Source organism: Callionymus lyra, chromosome 4, assembly GCF_982586985.1.
Source record: "Callionymus lyra chromosome 4, fCalLyr1.hap1.1, whole genome shotgun sequence".
NCBI classification, from domain to species: domain Eukaryota; kingdom Metazoa; phylum Chordata; class Actinopteri; order Syngnathiformes; family Callionymidae; genus Callionymus; species Callionymus lyra.
Window position 1 is genome coordinate 25,752,022 of NC_141821.1, and position 22,616 is coordinate 25,774,637.

At 41.2% G+C, this 22,616-nt stretch overlaps 1 protein-coding gene across 3 annotated transcripts in view; it reads right to left on the reverse strand.

Annotated features, from left to right (window-relative positions):
• Window positions 1-224: 224 nt before the first annotated feature.
• Window positions 225-22,616, reverse strand: part of arhgap21a (Rho GTPase activating protein 21a) — an 85,703-nt gene continuing 63,311 nt past the window's right edge. For all 3 annotated transcript variants that reach the window (XM_087789428.1, XM_087789427.1, XM_087789426.1), the window contains 18 exons: window positions 18,424-20,299; window positions 14,416-14,562; window positions 14,052-14,154; window positions 13,230-13,266; window positions 13,024-13,143; window positions 12,315-12,614; window positions 11,111-11,175; window positions 10,875-11,023; window positions 10,673-10,815; window positions 9,301-9,459; window positions 8,770-8,848; window positions 8,624-8,697; window positions 8,471-8,560; window positions 8,279-8,404; window positions 8,165-8,206; window positions 7,978-8,083; window positions 3,802-3,833; window positions 225-2,256 (listed from right to left, as the gene is read on the reverse strand). In XM_087789428.1, the coding sequence (XP_087645554.1) occupies window positions 811-2,256; window positions 3,802-3,833; window positions 7,978-8,083; window positions 8,165-8,206; window positions 8,279-8,404; window positions 8,471-8,560; window positions 8,624-8,697; window positions 8,770-8,848; window positions 9,301-9,459; window positions 10,673-10,815; window positions 10,875-11,023; window positions 11,111-11,175; window positions 12,315-12,614; window positions 13,024-13,143; window positions 13,230-13,266; window positions 14,052-14,154; window positions 14,416-14,562; window positions 18,424-20,299 (5,094 nt within the window). In that variant the 3' untranslated portion in view covers window positions 225-810. The remainder of the gene's footprint in view (window positions 2,257-3,801; window positions 3,834-7,977; window positions 8,084-8,164; window positions 8,207-8,278; window positions 8,405-8,470; window positions 8,561-8,623; window positions 8,698-8,769; window positions 8,849-9,300; window positions 9,460-10,672; window positions 10,816-10,874; window positions 11,024-11,110; window positions 11,176-12,314; window positions 12,615-13,023; window positions 13,144-13,229; window positions 13,267-14,051; window positions 14,155-14,415; window positions 14,563-18,423; window positions 20,300-22,616) is intronic.

Consider the following 22,616-nt stretch of genomic DNA (forward strand, 5'->3'; position numbering starts at 1 on the left):
AATAATATAGTTTTCACACTTCTTCAAACATTTAATTTAAAATAACTTATTGTTTGTTTAGCTGGTCGACCAGTGACCGTTTTACTGTAGATGAAATGCAACTTTCCTGGAATAGAGATGATGATGTTGCGACCAAAGAAGCTTATTATTCTAAAATCAAATCTGATCCTTAAAAAGCCTGAATAATGAAACATCTGGTTTGGCACAACAACAAAACAGACACGTTCGAAAAGAAGATTTATTTCCAGTGTTTTTTTTTTTATTAAGAGGGTTTTGAACCCATGTTCTGTTGGACACAAGCGGGAACATCGTCTCATGCAGTCGTCTCTGGTTGAAAGGACCTGTGCTTTCTGGCTGAGGGTCTGGAGTAGAAACTGAGTCTAAGAAAGAGGAGATGGAATGCTGTGAGGTGAGACTTTTCTATGTCTTAAAAAAAAAAAAAAATAGGCACTTTTTGATTCGTCAGATAAAAACAAACGCATGGAAAAAGAGTCTTGTACCGAATAGTTGCTCGTCTCTCAGTCCCTCCAGCTAAAGTCTGGCTGCTGTGGTCGTGCGGTGAAATGAGAGGTCGTTCCCACCGCACGCAGCTCAGAAACGCAGCCTTCAATCGTGGCCATTCAAGTACAGGGACAATTGCAGGAGTTAGTCCACGAGGAGGCGACTCTTCCTTCGCTCCGTCTTCCCGTCGGCGTCACTCGCTTGGGTCTGTACAGGGTATTTACAGTAGGTACAGGAAGTAGCAAAAATATTGCGCAGTTAAAATATAGAAACATTCGATGCACATTCATTCTCGGAGGCGCTCGCGGGTCACAGGTACTGGTAGAACCGCGAGCGGACGACGTGCGCGCCGGACAGTTTCTGCGGGTGGGCATCGTCCGCGGGGGAGGGTTTGTTTTTGCCGTTGACCGAAGGAGTGGGAGGAGCCGAGGATTGTCCCGGAGCGACTTCCTGAGTGTCTTCCGGGACGGCGATGGGCGCCGACTCCGAGCCCCGGCACCGCTCCCGGCTGACCCAGTCCCTCGTGGAGAAGTCCTGCGAGGAGCACCTGGGCTTGAGGCGGTCGACGGGGGTCAGCTCGGCGGCCTGTTCGGCGCCGCCCTGCTCCCTCCAGTCGTGGATGACCGTCAACCCGGCGAAGTCCCTCTGTCCGCCCATGGTGTGGCGCCGCCGGATGTTGCTCTTCTTGCTGCGAGTCTCCAGCGCTCGGCTCTTCTGGGCGAACATGTCGTCGGCGGACGAGCGCAGCCGGAGCTTCAGCCGCTCCGTGATCTTCAGGTGCCAGGCCTGGTCCGAGCGCTCGGACTCGCTCCTGGACGAGGAGCTGATGCTGCTGGTGCTCCGGCCTTTCTTCATCACCTCCAGGACTCGAGACAGTCGGTTGGCGGCGTCGCCTCTGCCCTCGCCGCGCTCCCCGACGCAGACGGCGCCCTCCACCGACGACTCGCTGTCGGTCTTCTGCCGCAACGACCAGCGCCTGGACAGCGTGTCGCACTCGATCATCTTGTGCGTCGGGAAAAGACGCCGGGCTTCCATTTTGACGGCGGCGGCGGCCGAGTTGGGTTCCGGACACGGCGTGGACTGGCTGCTGCCGCCGCCGGGGGCGAAGACGGGGAAGTCGCTCTCGCTGTCCGTCTCCATGGGCCGGCCCTCGCTGACCAGCTCGCTGCGCTCGTCGTCCGCCTCCTCGCCACACTGCAGCTCGGGACTCAGAGCGCTGGACTCGGGTCCGGTCAGGAAGGTGATGGAGGAGGTGGTGGAGTAGTCCGAGGTGATGGAGCTCACCTCCGCCCCGATGCCCGTCCCTGCCGGTGGCTCCGGAGACGCTCCTGCCTTTTTCGAAGTCCCGGAGCTCATGGTGCCGAGGTCCGAGGTGTTCCCGTCCAGCTGGGACGGCGGGCCGGACAGAGAGGGCTTTCCCTGAGGGGCCGCCTGAAGCCTCAGGTCGGGGGAGCCTGAGACCTTCAGGTGTCTGGAGGCTTCTCTCTTAGACTTGGGCGTCAACTCCACGGCTCTCCCGTTCTCTTTGCTCTCCTCGGTCCAGACCTGTTGCCTCGCCGTCGGACTCGGGCCCCTGGGCGTGTTGACCTTCTGACCCAGGACTTCTTTCTTGGCAAAAACGGAGTCCAGATCATCATCCGAGCTGCTGGGCTGATGCTTCTCCTTTGACTTCTTTCTTTTGCGGCCCGCTGCAGCAAAGATAGAGGAGACCAGCAGCTCCCGGCTGCTCTGGTCCTTCCCCGAGCCCCAGGAACCCTGCGGGGGAGGAAAAAAAAACAAATCAGCTGCTAGACGTGGAAGAGAGCCCACATCAAACATGGTCACCAGGCTGACAAATCTAGATCTTTGTGACGCAGCTGCTCCTGTGAAGCAGCACACAGAGGAACATTAGAGTCGCGGCGGTCATGCTGGCTGAGGCAGAAGCTGATGACAGCAGCGGGTCGACCGCGAGACACTCGGCTCTGATACGTTTCCTCAAAGCTGACGATGAAGGAGCTGATGATTCAAAACTGTTCACAGCAGGACTGAACAAGCGTCACTTCTTGAAGGTATTTAGAGATTCATGGACACCTCAGTGCACCTGTGAACCTTGAGCTCATGTTTTCAATGTGCTTTTCATTTCAAAGTTTCTTCTCGTCTTCACACCATCAGCTGCTGATTGTTCTAGAGGTGTTTTAGTTGCCAAATATGTTGGGTTTTTTTTAATTCAGCATTTCTATTTTTTTAATCTCCAAAAAATCTCAAATCTGTATTCATAAAAATATTAATTTTGTCTACTTTACCTCAAATGTTTTACTGCATTTTTTTTAAACTTTTTTCATTTCTGTAATTACTTGACTTTTTCTTTTCTTTTTTTTTCCTAAAAAGTCAAACATACTTTAAAAAAATAAATTATTTTAGATTTTGTTCATGTTCTGTAGCTTTTTTTTATTGACATTTAAAATGTAATTCTTCTTGACTCCTTTAAGAAACATCTTAAGACGTTTTTATTTGTTCAGGCTTTTCCTTGATTTTCTGGAACTCCTGTTGTGTTATCAGTTTTATCTTGATCTTTAAAGTATATACTTTATTGAATATTGTTTTGTTTGTTTAAGCGCTTTGTGACCCTGGTCTGGAAAAGCGCTATATAAATAAAAATAACTTACTTACTTACTTACTTTATACAAGATCAAGCTTCACTTTGATTTTGTCTTTCACTAAAGTTAACTTAAATTCATCTCATACTTCTTTAAACTTTAATAATCAAACCACATAATTATTATTGTGTTTTTGGTCTGTAGAACGTTTTTAACCGACCAACTCAAATGTTTAAACCTTTTGTTAAAACACACACTTTCATCTGTCGCACAAGATTTATACATTTAGTAAACTTGATTATTGCTCAAATAAATCTTCTTTTCCTTTGACCTGCTCCCTTCAGGGGTCACCACAGCGAATCAGCTTCCTGCATCTAACCCCGTTCTCTGTATCCCCCTTTCTCTCACACCAACTCATTTCCTCCTTCACTACATCCATGAACCTCTGAACAATAATAATACATAATTGCATTTTTTCACCACGCTGCTTGATTCCGACAAGTCATCCATTAACAGTTTTTTAACTTTGGGAGGAAACCTGAGTTCCTCAAGTAAACTCACACAAGCACAGGGAAGAATAAACCAGCCAGAATTGAACTTGTAATTAAAAAAGTACAGTGTTATAATTGTTATTATTAGTCTATTAGTTAATGATCCTCCTGTCCTGCTGTGATCAGTTCCACTCAAGCTGCTGATCAGCTGACTCCTCCCACTTCACACTCACCTTCGACTTTGCTGAGTCACTAGTTGGAGAATCTGCAAGAGAGAGAGAGGAGAACGGAGTGAGAGGTCGCAGGGAGGTACAGGTTCACCACATCAACATGAGTCGGGGAAGGGGTAAAAAAAAAAGGAAAAGGTGGAGAAGCATGTTGATGAGCAGCGACGCACAGAAGCAGACGACGGCCATGCTGCGCTCACGGATGACGCCGCGTCACTCATGCAGGCCACATTCTGACCCGGCTTAGATCCCTCAGGGGGTTTCAGTTCAAATTCTGCGGTTCGGACGGGTCAGAATGTTGGGCTCGTAAAGTCAGACAGATATTTTTTCCGGACGGACAGAAGTATCACATGTTTCTGGTTCAACACGTACAGACACAGAACAACACAGGCAGCGACAGGTGATGACGGTTTCTGAGATGAGACGCGTGATTATATTAGTGAGTTTACAGCGACACCGATGCTTCTTCCTCAAACTATTGTTCACTTCCTGTCAAGATTTTTTACCTGATTATATTTCAGAATATTTTTTAACTCATAACTTAGACTTCCTGTCAAAGCAATTCTATTATTCTATTAACTTCTATTAAAATGAATCAAGATTAACGTAATTTATTGATTCCACACTGGGAAATAACATCTTATATCTTCATCAATTAAGTAAGTAAGTAAGTAATTTTTATTTGTATAGCGCTTTTCTAGACCAAAGTGCTTAAATAATCAAAACAATATTCAATAAAGTATATACTTTAAAGGTCAAGATAAAACTGATAACACAACAGGAGTTCCAGAAAATCAAGGAAAAGCCTGAACAAATAAAGATGTTTCTTTAACACTTTCTAATATTGTATTTGATTATTCTATTTCTTTTATGTATCCAACCTTGTTTAAACTTAAAAAAATATATTTAGGCTTGAACAGGTTCTGTTTTTCTCATAATTCACTCTTTAATTTTGATCTTATTAAACCTACTCTGCTACATTGACTCAAATCCAACATAATCCACTTGTTCACGACTGCAAGACTTTTATGAAAATAAAATAAACTGAAATAATGTTTTCTCATCCATATTTTAAAAAAAACCTGGCAGATGGTCGTCATGTTATGAGCATCAGGGTTACAGTTTCCCTTCGGCTGGGGATGGACACAGAACGGTTCACGGTGACGGGAGTTGCCATGACAACAGTGACACACGGTAGTGACGATGAACGGTGACAGAGGCGGCTATGGTTTGGTAGGAAAAAGAAAATTAAAGAGAGGTGACAGGGGGGGTCACAGAGGGGCTGGCTTCATGAGAAGAGAGGGCACTACATCAGAGAGTGGACCAGGAAACTTGCACCTGAACTAATCTCTACAATGTGTCATACATGTGTCTACAAAAAATACATGTGTCATGCAAAACTACATTATTATTATTATTGCCAAAGACTTTATCTCTATATACAACTTTTTTTTTAAACATTGAGGGCACGACGTTGACATTTAGATTAGCTCAGTTTGTTCAGGTCTTCAGCCAAACAAGTTTCCAATCTAAATCCTCTTAAACATTTCAAGTGGTTTGAATTTTAGTCAATATATTTAGTTTTATATTTAAAATTTTGCATTTTAGCTCAACTTCTTGTAAACAGTCAAAAGCTGTTACATAATAAAATAAATAAAACTATTGCGTTGCACTCAAAATAGTTATTGACAGGTTTCAAATCAATGGTATAATGACGTTTATTTTGGGGTATTTTAATCTCTATATCTATATTGTGTAAAGTGTGCAAGCTAATGCTAAACATACTAACGTGAAGCTACTGACAACTTTATTGTACAAATGCAAAGATGTCAATTCCTCTTACAGGTAATATTTAGGAAATAATAAATATAATTTATATAATGTAATATAATCTATATGTATAAAGTCATTCTTAACTGGTGGATCGGGACCCGATAGTACTTTTTCTCCAGCAAAAAAATAACCTTTTAATTGAATACGCAATAAATGAATGTTTTGTATGAGGTTATAATCTCAACATATCTTTCTTTAAAATAAGTATAATATTAAACTGTAAAACCAGTTCTTGATTGGTCAATTAACCCTTGTGTTATCTCAGGGTCAACGTGACCCAAAGGCCCGAAAACAAATGTGTTTGTGGTATCCCTTGTGTTGTCTCTGTATACAACCTCCACCACTGCATATCTATTTCTGGAACACACAAAACACATTTGATTTCGGGACTTTGGGTCACATTGACCCTGGGATGACATAGAGTTAAGGTATGGGTATCAAAGTCAGACCAGTTGAGAACCACAGGGCTGATGAGGTCATAACCCGAGGTAGATCAACCAGTTTTTTCAAAACTTGAAACTCAAAAATTGTTCAAATGTATTTTGTGACAACCCTAAAACACACGCGTCAAAGCTCTTTAAACCCTTAAGTTGTCAGTGCAGCTCTGGGAACAGCCTAAATTTTGGCGGGTGTTGACCGAGCCCCCCTATACACCCCTGAACAATACAGATGAGAATGTGCGTTGGGCGACTGGTGGAACCATACCATGCTATCTCTCCCGCCGGGCAGCTTGCGAGAACAGTGAGGAGAGACAGCGAGAGCCTTTCAGACAGAAACACCGGCCTGCGACAGGTACGTTCTGACACAAAACCCACCACGGGCGGGACCCTCGACTGTACCGTGTAGCTGCTCCGAAACATCCCGGCGTCTATCTACTTAACAGAACTGCGGGTTCCTGCAGACTAGGCAGCTACACTGCGGGCAACAGTCCTCCTTCTTCCTACAGTTCCAGCTGTCCATCACGGACATTATAGAGTCCATCAGTGACATCACGGCGTGATAGACCCCGCCCACTTGGCCTGTGTCAAGATCAGTATGTGTGAATGCTGGGAAAGCCTTTAGGACACCCGACAGAGCCTCACTAGAGACAGAGGAATCAGAGGTCGCCTTTCACTGGAAAAACATCTATGTGCTCAAGAACATGGCGCATTAGTCAGAACAGCAGGAGCAGCAGAGGAGAGACGGCAGCTCTGCCATGAACCCTCTGAACCATCGTGCTCAGGAGAATGATATCAGCAAACAAGCAGGACTTTCAGTTTTCAGTTCATGCTTAATCTACCAAACATGTAAGCAATTTAATGTTTTATGCTCATGTCATGCTTACATTTTAACAGTCACTGATATTTTTTGTTTCATTATTCAGACTTTTTTCTGGTTGTAAACTTCTATATTATGACAAAATATTATCTTAAATTAACTTCTTGATATGTTCTGTAACACCAAGTTTTGGTTTTAATCTATCAATACAAATTCTATTGTGTGTAAAAGGATCACCGCTCATTAACACTAGAGGTCGGTGTTTCGGTACAACTTCAGCACCAAGAGATGTTGGCATCGAGTAAAACGTAGTTGTACAAATATTCAACAAACTTGTTTTAGTTATTGAAATAATAGCACTAGTAAACAGGACTCCAAAGTTAAGTGTTGGCTATCTGACCACTTAAAAAAAGAAGTATATTTTCATATTATAATGATAAAAATATCCAATGACAAATTTAAAATGTTGAAAAATAAGTGAGTTTCTTACACTGATACTTCTGATAAATAACATGTTTAAATGTAACAATAAAATTACATTAACATTACTCCTTTATTTTAATTGAATGTTGTTTTAATTTAATAATTATGCTACCAAAATATATTGAGAACTCAACAAAAAAAATGTTTCTCTCAGCCTTAAAAAAAATCATATTAAAAACTGTGCTGTATCTGTAAGTGCACGTTGTTTAAAAAAATTATATTGTGTGAATCGTAACCTGGACAAGTTTTCTTTAACGGAAAACGAAATTCGAATTCTAAGATGCAATACCGATACTGCCCATTAGGTGTCAGTGTTAGCTGATATCTACAGCACAGCTGGAGTTCAGAGGGTTCACGGCTTCAGTTAATACTGTGAAGAAGGGAATAAGATATTTGAGAGCGAAATGAAGAAGCCCAACAATTTATCGCACCACGAGGATGCAGATAAATTGCCGGCCGAGACCCCAGACAGCATCTGAGAAGCGTCTGACGGTCGCGGCCTGAGAAGCAGAGGGCAAGTTTCAGGGGAGGGAGCAGCGACATCATCAACATCTGTTAGTAGGAAGTGACCACGCCCGGACAGGTCACTGGTTGATGACCGCGTGTTACCTGATACTTCGCCCTGCGACGTCCCTGTGCGCCCGATGTTGGTGAGCAGGTGGTCGATGTTGGGCACCGGCTGAGACTCCACTGCGCTCTCGTCGTGCGACACCGTCTGCAATATTGCAGTATTAGTTAGTGTAGGTTAACTAAATAAATACAAATAAATAAACTATATCTTAGGTCAATGACTCACCACTGGGTCACCGTTGCTCTCGTCAGTGAAGAACCAGTCGTACTGCAACAAAGAAATCATTGAGGAGTCAGATGTTTGTTTGTCGTCAAGGGGGAGGATGAGTTTCCGAGTTACGTTCTGTATCAGCGTCTCCACGATCTTATACTGGTCGGGCATGTGCGTCACCATGTGGGTCATGTTGTCCTCGGTGGTCCGCACCAGCGTGGGGCCGAACACGATGGCCAGGTTCCTGGGCTCCATCTGACACAATCAGAACATCGTTGAGACCTTTCGGTGGGTCACCCGAGGCCCGGGGGATGAACGCACCTTGTTCTTCTCGGAGTTCACGGCCACAGTCTTGAGGTGCGCCGACAGGAACTTGAGCGTCTCGTAGTGATGGTCCGGCAGCTCGTGGAGCTGGAGGCGGGGCTTGCGTTAGAGCCGTCGCTTAAATTCGCTGGTTTACACGACGAAACTCACCAGCCGCTTGATGACCTTCAGCCGTTCCACTGGATCTTCCACTCGGTTGGCGTCGATGAACTCTGTGTACTTATCTGCAGCAACACACGCCACATTAGCCTGAAACTCCCACATGTGACCACTAGGGGTTGCCAAAAACCACCCACCGTTCGTGAATAACGGCTCCGGAAGTTTTCTGAAGAACGACTTCAGTAAACTACTGATCACGTTCAGGTCCCTCCACTTCTGCTTGACATGAAAATAATTACACAAATACATTATGTATTAGCAATACAAGAGGTATTATATATTATATACACCATTCATTTCCCCCAGGGGCTCAATTGAATAATGTAAACGTTGGCCCTGGAAAAATAAACTAACATGAAAAGGTCAAAAACTTTTTTTATTTTATAAACACTTTAAAAACTGATGATAATAATAATAATAATTAAAGAAAAAAAAGGATGAAGATTAAAATGTGATGTAAAAGCAATTTATTAGTAACTAAATCTATTCTAAAATATGTTTTCAAAGATGCCCAGCTACTTAATAAAAAAAGGTAAATTCATAAAATAATATTTTAAAGTTAAAATAGTGAAATACTGCATCAAAGAAAAAAGTATGACTATTTTTCTTCTACATCCTAAAACATTTGACTTAATTTGTAGTAAGAATTCTAGGTTAAAGTCGCTCACGTCGTCCTGGACGTCGATGTCGTTCATGCCCTTGTTGTTCAGCTCCTCTTGCATGTTGGAGATGGCTGCGTTGTTGCCAGGAACTCTGTAGATCCCAGTGTACTCGAGTCCACGCTCCTCCACCAGATTACAACAAACCTCCACGATCAGAGGAACAAACTGCGAGAGAAACACGTACAGGTTAACATGAGCTACATTTTCTTTGTGTGTGTGACCTTTAGGCATTGTGTGGGGTCAAAGGTGATCGTGCAAGAGGCTGAAAGTTCAAACTCAACAATAGAATATTTTCTATGTGGCCAGAGGAATTTTGCCACAAAAATACACACAACTACACTCTTGTGTACTTGTTGTTATTGTCACCAATGAAGACGAAAGTGTAAGAAAAGCTAGCAAACATTAAACAAAGAGTTTTTTACTTTTTGTGTACAGTATGTCAATCTTATTAAAACTTAACACAGACATGATTATGCTAAACTAATACTAAACAGATGAAGACGCTTCTGGACACTCAATCTGAAACTTATCGCTTTGAAACCAACATCAAGTTGTAAACTGAATTGGCATCAATAAACTTAATATAAATGATAACAATATAAAAAACTACTGTCTTTGGCGTGCCTTGATTTTACAATGTTGGTTTAAAATTTGGTTTAGGTTTGAAAAAACCTTTTATGACATTTTAATTTGATGTTAACTTAACCCTTGCGTTATCTCAGGGTCAAGTGGACCCGGAGGCCAGAAAACAAATTTGTTTGTGTTATCCCCTGACCCTGAGATAACACAAAGGTTAAGAGACTTTCAGGTTCGTAAAAATGTTATGATTTGAGTTACATTTTTTCTAATAAGCTTTACTTTTAATACTGTTCAACAGCTTTTCAAAAATGATTCTTTAAAGGATAAAATAATTTATAATATTTACCAATCGTGTCAATATACAAGCTTAAAACACCTTTTTATTATTTTATTTCTTCACATTGTCGTAAAATGTATAAAATACTTTTGTGTACAAAAGTTACATGCAAAATGTACGCTATTTTGTCAGCTTTAAACTTGAAATGTAGTATGTAGTTAGGTTATCTTTATTATTTATTTACCCTTATTTTTTTTTAAACACACAAATGGTTTAAAGTGTTTTTGGCTAAATTTTCACATCTGTATGGCCAGACATCTTTTGAGAATGAAAATATTTAAAATACATTTTCTTTTCATTCACAGAATAAAATTACAGTTTTTTATTGAAATGATGTCATTTTCATTTTCTTTATTTTTTTTAATTAACTTTGAATCCATGTATTTAACTGTTCAAGTTGTGACTACACTGAAGATAGTTTGATTTCGTCACCACTGAGAGAAAATGAGAAGGTTTGCGGACCTTGTTGTTCTGAGCAGGAGGACAGTCATCCAGTCGGACTCCGAATGTGACTCCCGGGGAAGGCTTCTTCTCAAAAGGTTTCCTCATCAGTCCTGGAATTCCTTTCCTCCAGGTCCCTTTGTCTTTGGGCGGGCTGGTGTCGTCTGCACACAGTGGACCGGGTCAGGATGATGAAGCAGGATTGTACAAGTCAGCAGCTCACCTTTGTGCAAGCTCTTCCTCTCCTGCTCCGGCCTCGGCGAGTGCTGGTTGGGACTTTTTCCTTCGCCTTTTCCTCCCAGCAGCGTCTGACGGATGCTCAGGGACTGACGGGAAGCTCTCGGCGAGGGCTCCGTCTTGCTGCCGGACGGACTGAGGGCGACACAAAGACAAGGCGAGCTCTTCATCTGCACACCAGTGGAGCCTTCACCTGAACTGCGACCCCCACCCGACCCTCACCTCATTAGAGTGTTGTACTCCCTGATCTTGCGGCTGATGAGGTCATGGCTGGTGAAGGCAGCGTTCTAAAGAGAGAAAACACGATGGTTAAGACCCTGACCCGGCCTCACACCCTGTCTTTTGGGGTCATAGGAGAACTTAATGTAACCGTCTCAGGTGTCGCAGGTAACAACTTGTCGTCACAGGCTCGTGTTTCTGATCACTGTGACGATGACGTTTAAATGACAGCTCAACAAACACGCAGGTTTATCAGGGGGACTCTGCTGCCTCAGCCCGAGGGCCACGATGACAGCAGGCCTGCTCCTGTTCTGCTTATGTAAAGTTGAAATGACCTCACAGATATTAACATTTCAATATTACTTTTTATTTGTTACACATGTTCTTCAATCATGAAAGAAATAACGTTTTAGACTTTAGATTTTATCATGTGATGAAACACATCTATATTATCAATTAAAAACATTGCAATGTAATCATACATTACGTAAATCTATTTAGCTTTTTATGATTCTTTTTTTGAATATTAAATATTTTTTTAATCATGATAATGATAGTATTGACAATTTATTCATGAAAGAATTATTCTTAAATAATAAATATAATTTTTAGATCTGCTCTGTCTCTATTTTTATTTATTTGGAATAATCATGCCACTTTCTTATTCTACTAACTCTTACTTTTATTGCATTTACTGTATATATAGAAACAGGGTTTTTCCATACATTTAAGGTTTTTTAATCACTTAAAGAAATATAGTTATTTTTTTAATTATTATTATTATGTTTCTTTCTGAAACCATTAATGATGTTAAATATAAATAGACCAATATATAAGCCTGAAGTTATTTAATTAATTAATACTCTGGTTACAATACTTGTAATACAATACTACTTTGTTGCTGTTTTTGTTGTTGTAAATCTCTGTATAATTCGACTTTGGTTTCTTTTTTTTTAATTTGGTATTTTCTCTACATTATAATAATTTCATTAATATACATTATATTCTATATTATAGAATATCAAAATTAAATGCAATAAATATTCATGTTTTTAAGAAAATCATTTACATAAAATATAATCATTTATATCCGGTGACGTCATAGAGACTAAATAATGCTGAAACAAATGCCTTCTTTTTTCTATAATACTTTCAAAGTACAGTTACCAGCTCTGATTAAACAATTTCGAAATAACGAAACCGTCACCTCCTCGTCCAGACTGCTGGTCTCCTGGATGACCCTGATCCAGGACAGCATGTCCTCGCGGTCCTCGGCCTGGAACAGGTACTCGCAGTCGGAGGTGGTGAGCCGCAGCACGTTCTTCCTCTTGGTGTCGCTGTAGGAGATGTCGATGAGGCAGGACTTCACGCTGATGGGCACGGGCTCGTCGATGGTGTGGCAGTTGGCGATGGCTTGACCCCCCTTCCTGTCTTTATACAGGCACAGGTAGTGACCCCTCAGGACGGCGTACATCTGCTTCCAGGTGCGAATCCCTCCTCCAACGCGCTGCAGGACAAAGATGGAAGAATTAGCGATAAACTTGGGAGAGAATCATCACTATTGTGGATAAAAAACACAAGAGACGACCGGAGAAAACCCCCCGGCGGGTCCAGGAGGGATCCCTGACACATGTACTGCGATATGTTTCCGAGAACAAGGTGACCTAGTACAATGTCACGCAACACTCTAGTTCACCGCTGGAGATGAAATACTGGAACAGATAAATGAGGTCACATGATCTGCTGCTGGAAATCACAACCAGGAAGTGATGAGAAGAAAAGAAAACGTACTAAATATGAGCATCTCTGACTCACATCAAGGAGTTTATTCATGACGATTGATTTGTTGGAATGTGTTTGGATCAAATCTTTTTCAGTGTAGTCACTTTTCCATGGTGTGGTCCTCGCACTCTTACCTTCCCCTTCTCAGTGTTGAGCTGCTTGAAATGTAGGAATCCTTCCTTGATGGCGTCACAGAACACGTCCGAGGAAGAGTCTCTCCTGGAGCCGGAGTCTTCTGAGCAGCGGTCCACAGCCTTCATATCAAGTCGGAACAGAAATCATCAGCATCGGCACAAGATCTGAGCAAACAGGTCTGTAGTTTGTAACCTTAACTCCTTACCTTTCTGAGACCTTTGAGACCAGGAATCATTGACCTCCTAATATGACAGGAAGAAAACAGATATTAAAATATCTTCTTTTATATTTTGAACTGATGTGTTTGTGTTTGTGCATGTGTTTTCATAACCATTGTTATCATATCATATACAAGAGGTTTGATACAAACAGGTCTTTGTACTGTAAGGTAGCCCTCGGTCACAAAAAAGGTTAGTGACCCCGGCTCTATACCCTTTTATGTCTTGTGTGTATGAATCTATTTGTGTGTCATATGTCCACTTGTGTGCGACTATATGTATGTGGATGGTTGATATAAGGTTTGTGCGTGTAGGTCTGACTCTATCTGAGCCTTTGCCTTTTATCCATGCTTCTCTTTGTGTAGGGTTGTGTTAGATTGTGCACCCTTTTGTGTATCAGTTTATGTGTGGGGTTCTCATTTAGTTGAACTGTTCCATTAAATGTTAAGACTGAATAATGATATTTTACGAGGAAGGTGAAGTACACGTATAGTATTATTATTGAATAGCTTTAGTTTTGTAACACCACCATGTTGAATATACACAATTCATATATTGAAAAATATATATTGTGATGATCATTTAGGAATGTTAACAAGATGTGCTTGAGAAGGAAAAATGCAATATAAAAAAAACCCCAAATGTTATGTAAAACTAATAATAGTCAACAAAAACTAGGTCTTAGAGGTGATTAATACATTTGACATTGCTTGTGTTGCACATGTTTTTTCATTATATGTCAACCATTTTTCCTCATATTAGATCCTCGTTGGGGATTTTGCAGAAATGTTAAAAATGTCAAGACTCACCCTCTGCTTTGCTCCCGGTAGTTATCCAGACCCTCATCATAAGACTTGGATCGCTCCGTCTTCGTGCCTGAATCTGACTCAATGATGGTGAGACGCAAAGAGTCTGTCAGAGGAAAGGGTTTCAAAGTTAGCATCTATATAACAATAGTGTTGAGCCGATGAAGCTTCGTTAATGAGTGTCGTATTTTTAGAGACCAGTAGGTGGCGCCATCAAATGATGTGAGGTTTCAAAAGAATAGCTGTTCAGAGCATTAGATTATAAAGCAAAGAGCGACATCTAGAGGACAATACAAAAGACATTGTTTCATGAAGCTTCATCAGCCCATCATTACATATCAGTGTCCATCATTCCTGTGGAGCGTACCTTGGTCATGTGACATTTGTCGCCGAATCAGTGGCGAGGGAGACGGCGGGCTCGGGGGGATGGTGGTGATGATTGGTGCCACGGAGATCAGGGAGGAGGCAGGAATGATGGAGCTGTCCTGCTCGATGCTGGGACTGGACGGTTCATCTGCACAGGTGACATTTAAATAAAAGCAAGTTCAAGTTTGTCATTAAAACTACAGTCAACATCAAGAGCCATTTTCAATAAAATCTAAAGAAAATGTTGATCTAGACATGAGGAACAAATGCATTTGCGTTTCTTGTTCAACAGTTTTGCCTGTAAAATACATCCGGACGAATACCTACTAATGAAATTACTCTTTGCTATCTAGGATTTTCTTAGTTTTTGATTATTCCGCTATTAAAAGTCACTTCAAGGTAGCTGTATTTGTTTTCTGAATGCCAGCATTTGTCTTTCCCAGACTTCTGCATGCTGTCAAGTTTACCATGTGGGCAAAAAAACGGTTTAATTTTGGACATATTTTACTTTAAATATCATAATTTGTAAAAAAAAATATTCATTGCTTTGACTCGAGACCATTCTGAAAACCAAAAGGAAACAAATAGGTTTATCTTTTTGTTTAAAAGTTTCAAAACTTTTAATGAACAACACAAAAGTTGTAAAAGAGAATCCTAAAGAGAAGCATCTGGAGCATACATCACATTACCATCTGGAACAAGGAGTGCTTATAAGTATCTCTCAGCAGCACGCTCTGCTTCCCTGTGTGCATATTGTGCAAACCTTCTCCTTAACACTTCTGCCATCTGTTGTCTCATCAAGCTTTTAGCTTTTTAGTTTGAATCCTATACTGTCAACAGATAAAGCAATTGTAGGACAATAACATTAGTTTAAAATCATACAAAATGATTATGGCAGTCTAGTAAGGAGTCCAACCAGGAAGCTGGTTGATGAAAAGGAGTTGATTGTGAATCACATTTTGTTTTTGTGAGAATAATCCTGGGCTGCAATGTTCTACATACCACAGCTAGTTATGGGAGAACGAACCTCCCTGCCCTCACGTTAGGGAGGCAAAATCAACTCTGCTTGAGCAAGCAGATAAAATGAAGAATCAATCCCTCTATCTTGATGGAACGCAACTCATAAAATTGGGTCATAAAAGTGGTGCCGACACACATGCAGGTGAGTCTGTGCTTCTCACACAGCAGAACATTACAGCATCTGTTTGAGGAAGACGACACACCTTCCATTACGAGAACAATCATATCACAATGTTGCGCAACAATGTGATGCAACAGAAAGTCCCTTTCATTTCGCTAATGTTTGATCCAAGGAGGCAGATATTTCATTATCAGAAACTATTTATGACCTGCAGAGAATAAAATACCGCTGAGGTCACACAGTCCGTGTCAGTCGTGTCTAGACTTTTAAATAAAAGGCGTAACACAACGATTGTATCACTGATGGAGCTGAGATTGTTTTATCTTCCCACTGACGCCTTCAAACTGCTCAACCTTGAAGTGTCTTCAGTGTTGTCGCTATCATCCTCACCGGCTTATTATCCTCATCAATACTTTCAACACCGTTTAAAAAATGTTGGAGTATCTTCTCCATAACAACAACGTACATTGTCAAATCATTACTTTGTACCTATATAAATATTTAACATTCATTACTGTAAACAAGTATCATCAATATGTTTGATTATACTTCAATAAAAGTTTCAGGGATGGTTTATTATGAGAGAAGAAATGGTCAGGTGATCGGAGTTCTGTAGTTTCATGATGATATAGGAGGTTTTTTCGTCATCGACTCGTATTAGTACTAACCACCGCTGCTTTGTTCACAGCTAGCAAAACAGAGCCTGACACAATTGAACTACTTAAATAATAAAGTTTTATGTTTTCATTAAAGTTAAAGATATAGGAAGTTAATAATTACTACGACAATAAATAGTGGTTTAGTGGTAAATACTGGCATTGGTTCAAATCCCAGTAGAGGACTTTCGTTTAGTTGTCTTTGACATTCACATCACATGAAATGAGCTCATTGGGAGAGGCAAGAACAGTTTCAGTCCTTTTTTTATTTTATTTTATTTTCCATTAGAATCACCATCCTTGTCATTACATTATTATTGTCATTGTTTTTTTTAGCAAAATTACTGTTTATGACAGAAGGAAAGTGGAATCAGTCGGAAAACATGTAAGTAAAAAGAGAGGATAAGGTTTAAAATATTAGTTTACAGTTCCTCTACTGTTTAATTTTAACTTGTCATGAACCAAAACAAGAGAAAGTACCATGATCGGATGGTCCTTATTTTGGCCATGGTGGAAATAAGTGTAAGCACGACTCCCACCCATTGAGTAAAACCATTTTGTGGTCAAAGTTATGAAGTGAGGAGCGAAATAATATCTACTGAGAAGTCGTCTATGCATTAAAGTTCATTTGTTGTGTCAACTGGAAAAATATACTACACAAAACTACAGCTGTCAATGATATTGACAAGCATCACAATTAACAGTCACATTCTAATGTTACACTTTGGATTCTAAACAAGTCTTTAAGTGGTGATGGACACAAAAAGAAAAGGTAGTGACATGAATGGCTTGAGGCTCAATAACAGACCTTCCATGATGAAGCAAACAAAAGAGATCCAACCAACCACTTTTCACAACACTATTCTGAGGACCATAAAAAAATAGCATCCTTGTTTAGTAACTTTATCTGGATCCATTAGTGGTTTATGAAAAAAATCAGGAGGAAATATGTTAAAATGATGTTGATGATTTTCAGATTTCCCTTTATTATCCATTCGACTGATCAAACCACAGAATTGATATTAGTCAACAAATGACAGACAACAAAAGAGTTAAAGGATCGGATCCTGGGTCATCAGACCTGAGAGCCAAATTAAACATGTGTATGTGCGGTAGGAGAATATTTTGGTTTGGAACACAAAACCTCCAGTTTATAACATCTCCCGGGGAGAGGAACTGACACAAAACCCTCTTTTTGGTTCACCCGGCCAACTGTGACGCTATTTTCAGCAGCGGTTCGGGATATCTGGCAGCGGGCGTTCCACGTATTGTTTGGGATTTTGCTACTAAATTGAATTAAAGCAAACTGCTGCAGGAATGTTCCATCTCTGTGTGTTATGTCACAGTCCAGCAGGACAGCGGGTTCAGTTTCTGCTGCCCCGAACAGTGAAAGGATACATGAGAAGCAGCAGAGAGGTGTGTGTGTGTGTGTGTGTGTCTATGTGTGTGTGTGAGGGTGTCTAACCTTCCCTACAAAATAATGAAACTTTTGTTTACATGCAGTTTGTTATTTAAACTTTAGACCAAACTAGATGTTTGGAAGAGAGTTTATTTGGCTCATTGCTTGTAAGACTTTAACATCAAAAATGATGGTTAAATATAAAAAACCCTATAAGTAATATATCAAGTGACAAGTATAATCCTATTGGATTAAATAATATGTTTGCTTCTGGTTTCCTCCAGAGTTCAATTATAAACAGTCTTGTAAATTAAAGAGTTTCTATAGTTTGCTCATTTAACTCTAGTTAAGGTTTCGAGTTTGTTATAAAAACATGCATCTGACTTCCTCTCTCTTCAACCAATCATTTCACAGAGCACTAAAAAACACTTCAACAGGTTTCATGAACTTCATTGTTTTTTAACCAGTAATGTAGAATTTTCAACCTATTTTCCTCGGACTGGATTTTTCAAGTCCCTTGAAAGGGACTTTTGTGGCATGAAGATGGCATAATTGATTTTCTGTTCCACTGCTGGAAGGGTTTCTAAAAAAGATCCGGGAACATTTTAAGTACTTCTAAAAGCAGACGTCTCACACTTCATGTTCATTAATATCACAAGATAAAAATATGTGATCACAATCAACAGTTTTTTGGTTTCGAGTGCAGAAGGTTCAATGTTGATAAGTTGCTCACAGTACACATCAGACAGACAAAACAATTGGAGGGAAATTGGAACTAAAAAGAAAACAATGGGAAGAAATGTAGAATTTTACCTATGAATGGGATGGAATCCAAGGAGTCATTCGAGCGTTTGGTACGAGATTTGCGTTGAGAATCCCCCAACTTCTTCAGATGTGTCTCCCTATAGTTGTCGCTGGAAGCCCAGCTGGCCACTTGATCAACAGAACCAGCCTTTACTAAAAGGGGTGTATTTTGCTTGTCAGTCACAGCCTGAACGTAGGACGGAGGTCGAACATGCACAGGTCCTGAGTGTTTGTCCCTTCTAAGGACCACCACTGTGGCATCAGGCCCTTCAACACCTTCCACAAGACCCCCGTTAGTCCTTAAAGGGGTATTATTGCAGCAACCAGTTTCCTTTGGCTTTTGGTTGGTGGCTCTGTCAGAAGAAGAGCTTGATTTTTGTGATTTGGATGGCCCGGAGCAAGAAGAAGATCTGGCCGCCAACCCAATTCCTGACTTACATTCCAGTTTCAAGCTGTCAGCCCTGTTTCTCAGCTGCAGGTGCAGAGGTGAAGAGTAGCCCAGGTGGGTGCCGATGAAGTTGGTTCTTTGGTCTCTTAACAAGTCTGTGTTTTTGGAGGAGCATAAGGCAGGAGACTGGTCCATGATGGAGGTTTTGACAGGCAGACGAGACGGCCTCATGATGACCCCATCTGTCCTTGGTGGTAAAGGGTCAACTAGACCTTTAGAAATCGCTGAGGATGTCAAAGATGTGTTGGACACACAGTTTCCTAAAGCTCTTGTACCCTGCCTGCTGGCTTTTGCTTCTTCCCCTCGGCTGAGCATGAGTTTGTCATCAAACCCTCCACTATCTCTGGAGATTATTCCACATGGCTCTGTCGCCTGCTGGCCAATGTAGTCACACGACTTTGCCCGAAGCCTTGAGGGCCCTTTTGGGCTAGAGAAAGGAAGAGCATCTTGGGACGAACTCCGAGACCAGTTTCTCGTTACCTTTGTATTTTCAGAACTTCCTCCAAGCCTCTCCTGAGAAGTACTTCGTGAATGATCCATTAACATATTGTCCTTGCTGCTAGCGTCGCCAACATGATCATTGGATGTACTCTTACGCCTCGATTGAGAGCCCGCTAAGCCTCTCTGACAAGAGTCGGGCGTAGATTGTGTGCGTTGTTGACTGTACGCAGAACCAGATTTAGCAGCAGCACGCAAACTGTCTAAGCGTTCCTGGATGGTGCGGCAGCCGTAATTGTGCAGTCTCTTGGCATCGATGTAGTCCTTGTATGTAGTGTAGGTCCTCCAGTCAATGTTCTGGTGTGGTGACGTGCTAGGGGTGGTTTGAGAAGGTGAGTAGTGGTTGCTGTTGGGAGAATTGGCAGTGGATAGAGCGTCTGGGGAAGCGACACCCGGAACACCCCGCACCGGAGAGGAAACTGCGTATGGAAGGATAGGAGAGGGTCTCGTACTGGCAGACGGGGAGAAGGCGGGTGTCTCTACAGGACAAGCAGAAGGGTTCTTCAACTGCGCCACCCCAGGCACAGAGGGAATGATGGGTCTGGGTTTCACTGCTCCAGAGTGCACAACAGGACAGGGCCGGTTCTCCTCGGTCCTGTGGCTGGGACCAGCCCGAGCCAACCGAGACCCCTTATCTACTGGATCAGAGGACGTGGGGACAGTCCTTTCATTTTCACTAAAACACACCACCGTTTGCGATTTCGAAGCCTGTTGTGAAGTTTGTACCGGGACCTCTACCCGGTTTTCAGTTGCTCGTCTTCCTGCAACCTGGCCCGCCGCTCTGGCTGCATCCCTGACTACGGTGGGCTCTGAAGTCTCAGCCATGCCAGGTCCTTTGATTTCTATGCGAGGGTAGCATATGGGAGGGGGCTCTGGGATGTTCTGGGCATTTCCACTGTACGCCTCATTGCCTTTGAGGTATGCATCTTGCGAGTACGCCTGAAAGAGATGACAAGACATTGCGTCAGTTTCGACTGGAGACGGAATCACTGAGACCTTGAAGGCTCCATCAAAGTCATCAAAATGATGTAACCTTAAAAGAGTCAGAATCTTAGGCGTAACAAAACCATAAAATGAGGAAAACTGTCTGCCTTTTTCTATTTATGGCTAAAACCCTCAATTGATGTATATCTTTATTTATCTTCCAAGAAACAAAATCATCTCACTAAATAAATACAATCAATCAGTCAAAATGTGAGATAATCTTCATAAATGGAAATCTGTTTTGACCTTTGATCATGTGTCTGGAAAATAAAAATGACACAGCTGTCGTAGAAAACCAATGAAACAATGTGTCAATCAGTGACAGAGTACCCGGGATATACAGTGTTCATAGATAAGACACAGACAGGAATTTAGGTTCGAACTATTACACTCGCTATTTGAAACATTGTGCCTTGTACAAGGTCAAATGATTCATATTCTTATTTTTACTTGAATTTTATAATTATTTTTTGGTATAAAGAGAGCACTTTTTGATTTCCCAAACTTCACTTTTCCATTCATTTAAATAAATTCAGCTGAACAAAGACTGGAGCACAAGAGCAACAGCACAAGTAAAGAAACCCAGATAACCTGCTTTTCTTCTGCAGGATTATGTAGTATTCATGCATAATCTTTTCAACATTTCATCAACAACTTGTACCTACAAAGGTCACAGCAAAAATCTCAAGTACAATCACAGATCAGCTCGAAAAAGAGGCAGGTTTGCCTTTTGGCTAAGCTAATTTTTACACCAGAGCAACTCCCATATTACCAGGGTTTGGTCCAAGCTGACAATATTCCCAGGGAGAATTTGACTCGACCATGCCTGCACTTTGTCATCTGTTGAGTTCATACATTTTATGGACATCATTTCTCACCGTCAGGGTGGAGAGGGACTTCTGGATTTCATCACTAACTGGGTTAAGTCCAGCATATACATTTTACTGGAATAGCTCATCCATGGTATTCAGCATAAATCTTGAAATACTTTGGAATTATTTTAAAATGAAATTATTTTTCTTTTCTCCTCGCAATAAACACTGCTATAACGAGTAGTGTTACTACTACCAATACTTTACTACTACCCCTTTATTACCCCTACTACTACTGCTACCACTATTAAAAAGTACTACCAGTGGTACGAGGACTATTGGTGCTACAACTACTACTGGTAATACTAATGGTTCTGTTACTACTTATAGTTATACTTAGTTATTTGTGTCTTCTCGTTCAGACTATTGTAAAAGTTTATTTTCGTGTCTAAACAAGAAGGAGCTGTCTCGCCTGCAGTTAATACAAAACTCTGCAACAAGAGTTCTGACCTGCTGTAGTAGAAAAACTAAAAATATTTTTGAGAAAAAGAGAAGCAAAGTCGCAAAGTCTGTGAAGAGCTACAGAATTCCTGGAAAACATATTAGATAAAGCTGTTTTAAATCTAAATGTCTAAATCTTTGTATCCAAAAACAACAAAATTCCAATAAGGTTTGTGGGATAATATGTGTCATGTGGTAAATTCCCTTAATTCAATCAGATTTCAAATGTAATGTAGAGTTCGTGAACGCACCTAAGATCTTCTAATATATACATTTATGTTCATATTGTAAAACACAAGATCATAACATTGAATATTTCCATTAGCTAACACTGACAAAACACCTGCTCTAAGGAACTATGGAAAGTTGGATAGAAAGTGTTAGAAAGCCAAGTCTGTGCTTTTGCTACAAAAATGTGGAAAGTATGGAAAGGGAGAGTCAGATTAGAGATAAGACTTATTTCTTCCAAAGATCTAGTCACGTTCGTATTTTTTTCCACAATGCAATCAGATGTTGTAGTTTTTAGTCTAGAAAAAGAAAAATTCCGGTGCTGAGTAGTGTAACAGTCAAGCACAGCTACAGTAGATGTGAATGACAGCAACTGTCGTCCTCTATTGACAACCTTCTCTGTGAGCAGTGATGAGATTATCCCAAAAACAAACAGCGTCACTCCCTCACAGAAGCCGCTGATAAGCTGCTGCTGGTCTTCCACAAACGGAAAGTTGTTTTTATATATTTGAGGAGCAAAACGTAATGAATATTCCAAATCCACAATAATATGAATAATTTAGATTTAATTCATGTAGAATCAGCTCAGCTGTTTCCAAGTTCACAAGTCTGGGCGGTGACGGATCAGAGAGGTAGGATGTGACCCACCTTCGGTACCGGAGAGTGCGCCCGCAGGCAGGAGAAGGAGGTAAAGGAGGGTCGCCTGTGCTGCCTATGTCGGACGATCACGG